This window comes from Ochotona curzoniae, unplaced genomic scaffold, assembly GCF_017591425.1.
Source record: "Ochotona curzoniae isolate NIBS_2020 unplaced genomic scaffold, NIBS_Ocur_1.0 scaffold_274, whole genome shotgun sequence".
Classification (NCBI taxonomy): Eukaryota; Metazoa; Chordata; class Mammalia; order Lagomorpha; family Ochotonidae; genus Ochotona; species Ochotona curzoniae.
Window position 1 is genome coordinate 10381124 of NW_024467101.1, and position 13403 is coordinate 10394526.

A 13403-nucleotide genomic window follows, 5' to 3' on the forward strand; every position below is an offset into this window, starting at 1 on the left:
GAGGGATGGGCGACCCCCTCCCTCACAATTTCATGTGGTTCGTCAGCCTGGAGGGTGCCTCCCTCCCCCACTGAAGATGCCAACTTGGCTTTGACTTGCAGCCCAGCAGATGTTGCAGAATGCTGGGATACGTTGGGGGAGAGGGGGGGTCTTTCTTCTGCTCTCCACCAAAACGGAAACCTAAGGCGTCCCACCTCTTGCGCATGGAAGGGGGCCCCTAGGTGTCGTGCAGCCGGGACTGGCTGGGAAAAGGATGCGTGCTGGGGTAGGTGCGAGCCATCTCCTGGGCTCTGCTGCTTGCCCAGTGTGTCATCTCTGCCCTGGAGGCCCCCTGCCACTCACTGGTTCCATCAGTGTCACAGGCTCCGGCAGCTGCAGGTGTCCCATCCGAGGCACGGTGACTGTGGCCTGGACGCTTCGGCAAAAGGAGCGCTAAACCCTCTCTTCCTATTCCAGTATTTCGGGGCCCACCCCGGACATGGCATTATGGCCCAGGCCCATACCCTCAAAGTCACAGCATCACCCTCAGTGGCTGGGCCCTCAAGGGACAGCAGCATCACAGTTGACTTGCCCCACCACGGTGTCCCAGCACCACAGTCTGCTCAGGGCCTCGGCCTCAGCAGAGAGCAGGAGGGGAGGCCGTGAGAGGCTCTGTTTTAGGTCAGTCCCTGATGCAACTCAGCAGCTGACAGCTGTGTGAATAGCAACGATGAGGCCCCCACTGGGAGAAGGCCTCGGCTTGGGCAAGGTCGGGGGACATGCTGGACCTCATCAGGTCCCCCTCCCCTAGGCACAGCTTGTCTGTGCACCTCAGCAGCTGTGTTGTTGAAGTTACTCTCTGGTGCCTCTGACACCCAGCCCCCTGCTAATTAGACAGGCAATGCTGTGCCCTCCTCCACTGTGAGGATCTTTGTAGCAGGCACCTGCAGGGAGCTGAGGGGTGGTCCCAGAGTCACCAGGTCCTCCCCACACCCCTCCTCTGGGAGCCTTGGCAACGTGTGTGACTTTGTGTGTCGAAGCTGGCATTGCGTCTGAGCTCTTATGGTGGGAAGACAAGCCAGGATTAGCCAGGTGGACCCTAAAGACCCACACAAATGTGCCTGTGAGAGAGGGCTGGGGGAGACAGGGCTTAAGGGAAAGCCAACAGCCGCCAGATGCCAGCATGCCCAGGAAGGGCCTCTGCGCACTGACTTGGGGTCGGGAAAATGGATTTAGGAGCTGGGACCTCCGGGAAAATGAATTCATGTTGCACCTCCCAGCTTGGCGACCACCTGTGACAGCGCCACAAGAAACGGACATACCCTTGCAAAGCTGGTGTTTGTCCCATGACTGTCCATCCTTCAATGGAGCATGGGGAGGGAGACGGGCAGGGAGCAGAGGCTACAGTGCTGGGCCACGGGGAACCTTTCAACATCGGCAGGGGAGTGGCCACTGGTCCAGTGGGAAGCACTGGCTGCGGGAGGGGCTGCTGGCAGCAGAGAGGAGGCGGATAATGGCTGCCCTGGATCAGGAGGCAGATGGAGGGAGGACCTGGGCCGCAGGCAGGCAGGCAGGCAGGCAGGCTCTGCCTGTGGGTGGGGATGATCACCAAGGACAGCCTAGCTCCCAAGGGGCCCTGGAGTGATCTGGGGTTGGCCCCACACGGTGACTGGCAGAATGTTCTGCAGCAAAATGAGCCTTTTAGGTGAGCTGAGTATTTAAGCACACTGCCTTCCTGACACATACATACACACGCATGTGCACACACACACACACACCTGCCTCTGGTCCCCCTGCTTTGCTGCTTTTGCCACTTTACCCTGCCTGCCATGGGACCCTGCTGTGAGGGGCCTGGAGAGCGCAGTTGGAAGGAAGATCACGGCTCATTCATTCTTCCTTAGGGGGTTAAAAAAAAAAAAATAAGACACATGGGGTCTTTTCCCAACGTCTTCATTGAGTTGCTTGAATCACGGTTCCAAGGGCTTCAGGAATGGAAAGCAATGTTTCCAGGATGTACATGTGCCAGCCTGAAATGAGTGTCTCAGAAGAGCCTAAGGATCCCACCCACCCACAGGCATCCCATGTAGGCACTGGTGCCTGGCCCAGCTGCTCCAGTTCTGATCCAGCTCCTTATTAATGCACCTGGGAAAGCAGTGAAAGATGACCCAAGTGCTTGGGCCCCCTGTCACCCATGTGGGAGACCCGGATGAAGCACTTGGTTCCTGGCTTCAGACTGAGCCAGCCCTGCCTATTGTACCCTTCTGGGCTACAAGGGACACATACCAGTGTATGGAAGATCTGGGTCTCTTCTCTCTGTGTAACTCTAGCTTTCAAATAATCAGTCTTTACACACACACACACAAAGCCACAGAGAAGTTTTCTGAACGCCAGTGGTGTGAGATACAAAGCAGGCTGAGTCCTGCCTGCTGCACCCAGGGTGGGGGAGGGTGGTGAGTGAGTCCACCCCCTTCTGCCCCTGCTTCCCGTGGGCGCTGCTCCCGGGCACACCAGGGCACCTGCTCTCCCTGCAGCCCTCCATCCGCTGCTGCCTCCTGTGAACATGTTGGCCTTTTGGGCAGAGGCTGGGTTCATGCTGCACCCGGGGCCACTTCCTGGGGCTGAGTCCCTTCATCCCTCCTGCCCCCTCTGTGGCCAGAGTCAGCGAGAAGGGGGTGCGTATACTGGCTCGGCTTCATGGGGCCCTCAGATAACCGGTGGAGATCTGGCAGGGTGAAGGCCTGAGTGTGGGTCCAGAGCCTCTGCACGGCCTCCTGCACGTATCACCTCTGAAAGTGCCTGAGAAGCCCAGTGCAACAGATTCTCTAAATAGCCACTGCACTGCATTGTTTGCAGAAATCAGGATAAGAAAACTTGCACATGCTCAGTTCATATGTAACTCTTTGCACCCCACCCCGCCCCCCTGCCCTTTCTTTTCACTGGTGGGTTGAATCCCAGCAGAGGTCCGCTGGGTGTGTCCCCTCCCAACCACCTCCCCAACGCAGGCTGCGTGACTGCAGGTGCATGTGGGAGGGGACGGGATTGGGAAGGCACAGCGCTCTCACTGGGGAAGAGGGGGAAGTGCTGGGCAGCCCTGGGAACCACAAGTCAAGTGCAACCTTGGGAAGGTAGGCGGAAAAGTTCACGGTCCCTGTGCGGGCCGCCTCCTGCCACCCAACGCTACAATCTGCTCGAGTATTTCACTGCCATCTGTCAGCAGTGCTGAAATATGTGGCCTGATTCTGTCCCGGTCCTCATGTTTACATCTGGTTAGCGAGATCTGGCCGTGGAGGGAGCTGGGGAAGGAAGGTTGCTGGCCACGGCATTTGTACTTGACCTCGGTCTCACTCTCAACAACTCCCTGGGGGGTAGGGGGGGTGGCTAACGCGGCAGCCCAGGTCAGCAGCTACATTCGGATCTTCCTCCTTCCCCAGCCATGCGCTACCCTGCGGTACACATCACAGGGCGGTCCCCGGTATCACAGCCCATCCAGGTGCCTGGCGACACAGGACTAAGGACCCTGGTATCTTGCCTTTCACAGGGTAGGCACGAAAGGGCTTGAAATGAATCCAGGCTGGCTTGGGGTGAAGGCAGGGCTTTCCATCCCCAGCAGCTGGGGAGGGAAGCGTTGGTGGCGGTGAGTGAGGTAGCTCATTTCCCTTCTCACCTGTAGCAGCCTTCCCCCTACAACATGCAAATGACTTTAGCAATTGCCTAGTTGGCAATGCACCCACTGGAAGGTTGAGAAATATCACAGCCCAGGGCGACTAGCGCTCATCCTGCTGGGACTGCTAGGCTGCAAGCGGGTCTGTGTGCACGCCACCCTCCCCACTTCCCATGACCAGAGGGGAGCCAGCCAGAGGGAGGACTGGCCAGTAACCACCTCTCTCTCTCTTCTAAATCACAGGGGGAAAAACAATTTACAAACAGCAGAGCTCTGGAGGGGCAAGCTTCTTCCTCTGAGACACAAAGGACTCTGGCTTACTGGGAGTCACCCATGTTCTCCCTCCCATTCTTCCCTTACCACCTGGGTATCATCTCTGCTTGGGTACAAGGGAAACTGACCCGACCCTGGGGTGCCCTCTGGATGCCAGGTGCTGTGTCTCTGTGCCTGCCACTGAGCCCCTGAACCTCAGCTCCTTCCAAGCTGCCTGGCTCGGTTGCATGGCAACACCCCCCCCCCCCAAGGTTCCACAGCCCCAACCCAGGAATCCGGAAGCATGCTCTGCTTCCTGCTCAGTCCACACCAGGCGTGTCAGCCTTCTGCATAAATCCACAGCAAACCAAGAGCCAGGGCTGACAGCGTGGGGACATCGGCATCCCTCCCCCAGGGCCAACGCCTGCCCCGAATTCCCATCCAGCTTCCTGCTAATGTGCTAGCTGGGAGGCAGTGAAACGACAGTCCCGTGACTGGGTCCCTGTCAGCCACGTGGGAGATGGAATTCCTTATCCAGCAGGCTTTTGGGCAGTAAACCAGGGGTGGGGGGGTGGAGATATCTCCTTTTCTCCACCCTAATTATGGAACAACAGCCACAAACTCATGCTTTGTAACAGACACAACCACATCACTCGTTTTTCAGCAAGATCATTTATTTGCCTCTGTCTCCCAGCCACGTTACGTGAGCACAGGTAGACAGGGGCCTGCTGGGGGAGGGGGCTGTTGGTTTTGTAAACGCGGAGCAGAGTGGTCACTATGTGTGGACGCCATGCACCTTGGCGACTCTTCCACAAGAGGCGGGCTGGGCTGGGGGCAGATTCTGAGGGGTGTTTGGAATGTCTGCCTTCCCCACATCTCCCCCACCCGTGGTCTCCATCTCTGGAAAGGACCGGAGGTGAGAGGCGGACATGTCTGCTGGGAGGCGGGCGGGCAGGTGCTGGTGACCCTCCAACCTTGCAGCCCGCTCCATGTCCCGTCTCCTTCCAACGGTGCACCCTTGCAAGAGGGTGCCAGTATCTGCCTGGGCACAACTGGTGGACCCAGGCCCATAAGAAGCTGTGCCCTGCACTCTGCTTTCCAGGACTTTGGGGGTGGCGGGAGGCCAGCCTGGCATGCATCAGCCAGCAGGACGCCACGTCTGGACTTGGACCTGTCCCTCTGGGAAGAGATCTGCCCTCGCTTCCCCGAGCCACACAGAGAACACACGTGCCCGAGTGCTCTGCGGGGACACTTCCTCACCAAACCCCACGTCCCCCATTCACACACCGGGCCCGGGGGTACTGTTCCTTAGTACATACCCCTGTACAAGGTCAAAGACTCGGGGCATTATGGGACTGTTAGAGGAGGGGCTGGCTCTCGATTCTCACGGTTACTCCGAGTCTGGTGTTGGAACATTTGTGTTGGGACAAAAAAAACAAACAAACAAACAAAAAAAAACAAAAAAAAAACCCGAAAAGCCACAGGGCTATGGGACTCCAAAGCCAGAGAGCCACTTTGGTGGAATCCGTGGTTCCAGTTCTGCCCGACAAAGGCCTGTCCTGGCGTGTCACTGGATGAGCGACATCTCATCCATCCCCCCAACCCTCATTCTTATCAGTCAACCTGGTGGATGGAACGGGCATCACCGTGGGCTCAGAATAGCTCAAACGGAGAAGTCCCCGGGGCCTGCTGTGGCCGTGGGGCTTCTGTAGGCAGTGAGGTAACTGGATCACACGCACATGGGTGGCTGATCCGTGAGAGCCCCAACCGTAAGCTTGTAAAAAGCTGTGTGTGTGTGTGTGTGTGTGTGTGTGTGTGTATGTGTGTGTAAAGAGAAGCCTGCCCTCCTTCTGGGCCCAGGCTGTCTGCCATGATGGTGGGGAGGGCTGTGCATGCCCCTCCCCATGCAGGGGTGTCTTGCCCCCAGGGAGTGGGGCCTGGAGCTGATCTCCCTTGCCCTGGAGGTGGAGGGATAGGTGGCCAAAGGGGTCCCGGGTGGGCCATGGTCAGAAGCCCAGACCCCTGGCTAGCTCTCTGGCTCACGGACCACTTGCTTGCTGGGTTTTTGTGTTGTCCTTTTACTGATGACCGCAAGCAGTTCTGTGTGATTCCACTGGGGGCAGAGAGAAAACCAGGAGGGCTCTCTGGGTCGGAGCTCAGGAGAAACCAAGGCGCAACAGAACATGGGGGTGCCAGGGGGCTCCATATATGGAGTCAGAGGGAGGTGCTGGGAGGCCGGAAAGGAATCTTGGAAGCCAATAGTCGGTCGGTCGGTTGGGAGAAACACTCTCGGGGGAGGATGAGTTGACAGGTTCCCACTTAGAAGATCCAAAGGAGAAGAGTGAGCCCTGCACAGCAGGAAGTCCCGCTCAGAGCTGTCTCCTTGGAGGCCAGTTTCTGAGCTGGGAACCATCCCACAGGTTGGTGCTGGGCTGCCCCCCGGGCTGCCCCAGGTTCGCTCGCCTCGGCCCCTCTGGCCGACTCCAGCATGGGGGCAGCACATCCTCATCGTCCTGGTGCGAAGATGAAATCAAGGGCCTGCCGCTCGGCCGCCGCCACGTTGGGATGCCACAGATCCACCATGAACACCACCCGGGGGCCGTCCTCTGCTGAGCCTGTGTGTGGCAGGGGAGAGACCAGGTTCAGAGCACCCCAGGGCCACACCCATGCGGGTAAAGCTCTGAGTGGGTGATGCTTGGGAAGGTGGCGTCATCATGGGGCTTGGGGCAGGTGGATAATGGCAGGCGGGGGTGGAGCGCAGTGAAACCACGGTGGCTCCGTCATGGTGGAATCACGGACAGCACCGCCCCTGGGTCACAGCCCATGGGATGCACAATGCCAAGGACGAACAGAGGCCATAGATGGACTCTGGGGAGCAAAGTGCCAGCTCACCAATACGAACAAGTGAACCCCACAGCCACATGCTGGGAACGTGTAGACGCTCACCTTCGTGAAACGCTGTGTGCAGGAAGGAATCATCGAAGAGTAGGCAGCGTCCCTCTGCCCAGCACTGCGGCTCGCCCCCTACCACCAGCTCACAGCCACTGGGGGTTTTCAAACCTTGGGCAGGGGGAAGAGAGAGAAAGAGACTGAAGGGAGGGAGAAGCAGCTGTGGGCAGGGGCCCCCCAATCTTCCTGCCTCACCCCTTGACAGCCATGAACCTGCAGAACTCACCTGCTGGACACCCGAGCCCCAAGGCAGGTGGGATTAAGAAGGCAGGGCACTCTAGGAGACCTGCCCTCATTAGTGGGCTTGGGAGAACCTTGTGAAAAGGGCCATCCACGGCCACTGCAGGAGGACCTGGCATGAAAGAGCCCTCAGCGGACGCCACCTCTGTCGGTTCCATGACCTTGGACATCAACTTCACCCTGGTGAGCTGATTCTGATGCCCAGGGGCTGTGGTACTGCTTTGTCACAGCAGCCGGCAGGGACTAAGACAGCCACTGTGGGCTTTGCTAAGGAGAGTGTAGGCAGGGAACCCTGCACCACACTGCTACAAGCACTTGGGCCTTCCCTCACTTTATCTGCTCTGGACCAGAAACTCCTGGGATGAAAAGCAGGGTCCCAGCTTGCCCCTACATCTACCTCTGAGCCTCTTGAGCTCTGACCATGGGGGTTCCTGGATGTGCAGAAGGCTGAGCTTGGAGCTGTGCTTTGCCTGGAAGCCACGTGGGCCTCAATGATGCCTGTAGGTGCTGGGGGCGTTGTGACAGACACCCGGTCCACAACCTCCTCCTGCAATCCTTGGTTCTGAACCCACACAGCACTTGCTTGGACTCATGACCTTCTGGCCTGGCTCCGGAACCAGGACAGCCCTGATTACAGCACAGACCAGTGCCTTCAGAGGTAAGTGAGGCCCATGCTGGGGTCCCCTGTGGCTGTGGGGATACCTCCCCCTCCATCCACTTCCCATCTCAGCCCCTTTGAAGCCCTTGGCCTCTATCAACACCTCAGCACAACCTCGGCTGGCTGCTCACGGAAAGGAAGATCAGGAAGACGCAAAGGCCCGAAGAAGGGACTCACTGTGATGACCGTGACCCTGGGCTAATGCCATTCCAAATTAGAAGAAGCAGCTGCCTGTCTCACAGCCAGAGGACTTCAGCAGGCACTGTGAACCAGCAGTGGACAGCTCCAGGAAGTATGGGAAGAAGAGAAGTCAAAGAGACTCCTTGGGCAGAAAAGGGGCTCTCACCTTGACATGCCATATAACAATGGGCAAACTCACCCAGCAAACTTCCTGCCCAGGGTTGCTGTGTGCTCTAAGTCCATGGAGCCAGCAGCTGATGCCCACAGTTGCTCAATAAATATTTCACGACATCGCTCCCTGCGCCCACCCCGCTGCAGGTGGGGTGATAAGAAGTTCTGTAATCTACTGCAAAGTCATTACTCAATGCTCGCTGGAGGGGCTAGAGACAGGAGTGACAGCTGGAGCAGCGCCACAGAAATGATCATGAGTGACCTGCATGGCATCACGCAGCCAGACCATTCACCTCACCCTGGACCACGGCCTCCTGCTCCTCTCAACCCCAGCTGGGGTGCGACATGGCTGAGAGAGGACCCGCCCTCTCTGCCCACAAGACAACAGCAAAAACAGCCTGGCTGCCAGGTTAACAATCACACTTTCTTGTCCTCCACCCTCCTCTGCCTTCTGCCCCAGCCCCCTGCTGCACACCATTTCTGCCCCAGGCCCTGCCCCAACATGGCTGGACCAATGAGCAATGCTTGTGCAGAGCGAGCAGGTGGGTGGCTCTGCTCAGACAGCCCCCGCCCAGGCTCCAGACTTGCTGCTCTATCCGTGTCAGCTGGAGAGTGAAGGCGGTGGGGAGAAGGGTAGTAAAGGGCTCTGTGCCCAAAAACAGTCTCACTTCAGCAGTCGATGACCAACATCTGGGGTGCACAGGCAAGTGGGAGCGAAGGCCTGGCATCCCCAAGAACAGAGGTGTGAGACTACTGACTGTGCCTACCACACTGGAGACTATCACTCATGCACAAGCTCTTTCCTGCCCTCCTGTCAGCTCCCAGTCAATCTCAGATGGGCTTGGGGGTGGGGTGGAGGTCAGTGAATGGAGCTGGTGGTGCTGCCACTGGAGCCTGCCAGCCCTGAACATGATGCGGGGGGATGCGTGGGTGGCACTCTCAGCAGGCTGTGGCCGCCTGCCACGCGCTCAGCAGACACCCATACGGGAGAATGGGCAGTTAGTGGAGCACATGGCTGAGGTTCCTGTGGCCAGAGGGACAACTCTTGGCCATTCCCACCTCGCAACAGAAGGCAGAGCAAGAAGGGAAAGACTGGTGTCCCAGAAGCACAGCTCTGCACCTGCCGGGGCCTCTTCCATCTCCAGCGAGGGCCAGAGCCGGGAGGCCTCTCTGCTGCTTCTGTCCTCCTTCTCAAACTCTCAGAAACCCAAAGGGTCCCAGGTGCCCAACACACACCTCTCCTTCCTTCCTGAGGTGGTCACAAACCTGGGCACAGCAGGGTAAAGAAGGAAGCATCAAGAAAACCCGACCGTGGATTCACCTTGGCCAGAGGACCGGCCACGCTTCCATGGGGGGCCTCCCCCCATCGATAAAGAATGAGGCTTCCTGCCATCTGAGGAAACATGGAGCATCCACTTTTCCAGCATGGAACTAGCTTGGCTGAGAAGGGAATGGCTGGCTCTGGAGAAAAGCCACGTGGGCATGCATCATACACACACACACACTGCACAGATGCACAACAGACAGTAGCACACAGCAAGCCCTGGGTCCTCTTGTTCCCAGCACTTGTTAGTCCCCATGTGTGCCCGCACCTTCTCCCACATTCATCCCCAGGCCTTACAAAACGTGCCCAGGAAACCCTCTGCAAACACTCGCCTTCCCTCTTACCACCCATGGCCTGGCAACAGGCCCCCCCCCTCATGGTTTGTTCCTTCCATCCAAGCTTAGCTTTCTCCTCTGGTCCACCCCGAGAACTCCCTTGATCCTCTGGGGTCAGCCCCATCTCCCAGAACACCTTAGCTGCAGCCCAGCTTCCCCTGACCTTGGCCCATCGCCTGGCGGCTCCATCAATTACAGCTGTTACCTGGATGACCTAACTAGCGGGCACCTGTCACTTAGGAGACACACCTCGTGCTGCTCTGAGCAGCCTTCACAGAGGCACTTCCACCTTCGAGATAACAGGAACTTCCATGTTTCGGGGCTCTGCCCAGGGACACACCATCAATGGGACTAAACCAGGACCTGAGTCCAGATGTGTTGCTTTTCAGAGAAGGGTCCTTTTTCACATTGACTCACAACCAGTGCTAGGTCATAACTGGTATCAGGTAGCGCCTACAGAACACTGACCTGAGCCAGGTAAGGTGTCACCTGCCTCATCCTCCCAGCAGCCCCACGAAGCAAGCACTCTCTCCCGTCTTACAGACAGGCAGCAGAGACCCAGAGTCATACAGCCGACCCAAAATCCAGGCTACCTCCTCTGAAGAAGCTTTCCCCATCCTCTTGAGATCCCAACTAAGCCAACGGCTCTAATTATTTCTTCCTTTTTAAGTAATCAGGTCTGTGCAAACCACGTCTCCCTCAGAATCCCCAGCCAGAGAGCAGAAGTGAACTTGCTGCAGGTGCAGGGACTGGAACAAGCTCAGCCTCCAGCGTGGGATGTGATTACGAAGCCCCTGGCCCGACTGGCATGGGATGTGATTAGGAAGCCCCTGGCCCGACTGGTGTGGGACGTGATTACGAAGCTCCTGGCCCGACTGGCGTGGGACGTGATTACGAAGCCCCTGGCCCGACCGGCATGGGACGTGATTACGAAGCCCCTGGCCCGACTGGCATGGGACGTGATTAGGAAGCCCCTGGCCCAACTGGCGTGGGACGTGATTACGAAGCCCCTGGCCCGACTGGCGTGGGACGTGATTACGAAGCCCCTGGCCCGACCAGGTGTGGAAGTGTGCTTGTTCTCCTTCCTATTTTTTTAAAATTAGAAGTGGCTGTGACAGAGAGGGAGAGAGAGGTTCCTCCATCCACTGGCTCACTCCCCCAATGCCCGCAACAGTCAGGGTTGGGCCAGGCTGAAGCCAGGAGCAGCAATTCCATCTGGATCTCGCACAAGGGTGGCAGGAACACAAGTACTTGGGCTATTACCCACTGCCTGCCAGGCCCGTTAGCAGGGAGCTGGCTTGAAAACAGAGTTGGGAGTCAATCCCACGATGGAAGCATCCCCACAACGCCTTCCCCAGGGACCCCACTTCCTGGTTCTCCTTCCACGCGGAAGCTGGGGCAGTAGGCACTGCCAAGCCCCTAAAACTGGACGCAGCCTACTGTCCAACTCAGCCCTCTAGCCAGAGATGCTTGCCTGTGATGCCACTGTCCCGTTCCCCGCCCTCTCCTAAGCCACCTACACGAGGCATGCTGGCGAAACCACCCTTAGTAACCAAGCTGTTAGACGTTTCCCTTTGTTAAGCACCTGCTCGCCAGCCGGCGCACTCTCTGATTAGCTCCTGAGACAGCTCTTCCCCTCCACATGCTCAGTGAGGGAACAGGGTCTCAGACAGGTAAAGTGACTTTTTCAGAGTGACCATGCTACAGCTCATGCCAGGGCCATGACATGAATCAGGGACACACACACACACACACACAGAATGCACACCTCAATGAGAGTCCTAGGACCTGAATCCAACACGCCTCAGGCTCCCTGCCTCCTTCAGCATCTGCCCCTAGCCTGCTGGACACCCCTGTGGGCCTCAGCCACCAGCAATGGCCCCCAGCCCCAGCATGACACTATCTGGTAGCCACCAGCCCCAATGTGGCTCTTGACATTAACAGAAAACAAAACCCTAATTCCTAAGTTGCACCTGCTATGGTCCCAGCACTCAAGGGTCCCCTGCTGTGGCCCAGGGCATGCTGGACAGTGAGGATGGACGTACGCAGGCACCACTGCACAAAATTCTTCTGGACTCCATCTCTGCCAGACCCAACTGCTGGCACCCAGTGCCTCGGCTTCTGGTCAAGGGGCAGTGAAGCAAAAGAGAATGTGCCAGCCAGCTGCTGGAACTTCTGTGTATTTCGTCGCGTGCCCCTACCCCACCCCACCCCATCCCACAACCTACCTAGGTGGCATCGGATGCGGATGTTGGTGGGCCCGTAGTGCTCCGTGATCACCGTCCCGGGGCTCAGCACGGAGATGCACGCATTCCCAAAAACATTGTTTCCAATACAGGTCCGAAGGCTGCCAAGCAAGCGGAACGTCCGTGGGCACTTTCTGCAGTTCCGGGGCACGCACACCCCCTGGTTGACCAGGTAAAAGGTGAACCACTCCCCGCTTGGGGTGCTGTTCATTTTCCAGCCCTGGGGGAGGCTGCAGTTCGAAAAGGCCTTGTAGAGGGTCTCAAACTCGCACAGGATGGTCTGGAAGTTGCGTTCCAACAGCTCCACGTCATGCTTCTGAGCATCCCGGGAGAAGTAGGGCGTGGTAGGGAGGTCGGGTAGGAAGAAGATCTCGGGCTTCTGGATGGAGGGTCGGCTGTTGAGGTAGCGGCCCTGCTCGCGGATGCCCTTGTGGATACGGCCCATGCCCGACCATGAGTACCGTTTTGCGTACTCCTGCAGGTTATGGTAGAGTTTCTGGTTGAGCCCCTCGTGGTGGGTGCAGCGTACGCACTCCGGAGACTGGCAGGACACAAAGCCATTCTGTAGCCCATTGACCTCGGCGCTCTGCATGAGGGAGTTGACCGACGCATAGGGCCGTGGCTGCTCCCTGCCCACGTGGTAGCAGTACCACACGAACAGCACCAGCAGGCAGGCCACGGTGACTGCCGCCGTGGTATCACAGTCCCGCACCGATTGGATGCCTGTGGCGATGCAATCCCTCAGGCCATCCAGCGACCAGTTCCAGGACACCAGCCACTCAAGCGACATCTTTGGGGAAAGGGAGGGTGGTGTTGTTACCACTGGAGGGATGCAAAGCCGGCTCAGTCTATCAGTCTTCCAGGGGTTCCATGTAGGTCAGTGCAGGCGGGAAGGTGGATCTCCCACAAGGGTGCAGGGCACGGCATGGCTGCCACAGCCCCTTGGAGCTTGCCGGGGACAACATCCTTGATGGGTGAGGCCAGCCGGCTTGGCCCACCACTCCACTCCCAGCCAAAGTCACTGGCAGGGAGGGGGAAGAAGTGGGTTATGTCACATTAGCTATGGAAGGTTGGTTACTGCCAAAGGCTGGCTGTCATAGGGGCTCCAAGCCTAGGATGGGAGACAGAGAGAGAAAAGCAGCATACATTGGACACCTGTAGCAGTCCTTTGAAATGTAACATCCCAGCACGGCACCTAAGGTCGCTGTAGGAAGGAACTCGAGGCCAATCTCGGGTATGACTCCCCCTCTCAACCCTCCACTTCCCAGGAGGCCTACAGCAAGGACACCAAGCACTATGTGTAATTCGCCCCATCCCCCACCTGCGTCATTCACAGGAGGGTGCCCTCACCCCCAATTCACAGAGGAGGAAACCGAAGCTCACGCAGGACAGACTCGCCCAGACTTCC

General features: G+C 58.0%; 1 protein-coding gene across 1 annotated transcript; it reads right to left on the bottom strand.

Moving 5' to 3' along the window:
- Positions 1–6397: 6397 nt before the first annotated feature.
- Positions 6398–12788, bottom strand: ASPHD2 (aspartate beta-hydroxylase domain containing 2). The gene is made up of 3 exons (XM_041003888.1): positions 11978–12788; positions 6839–6952; positions 6398–6507 (listed from the first exon to the last, which is right to left on the bottom strand). Exons 1-3 carry the CDS (start codon positions 12783–12785, stop codon positions 6398–6400), a joined length of 1032 nt encoding a protein of 343 aa, XP_040859822.1. The 5' UTR covers positions 12786–12788.
- Positions 12789–13403: the final 615 nt, after the last annotated feature.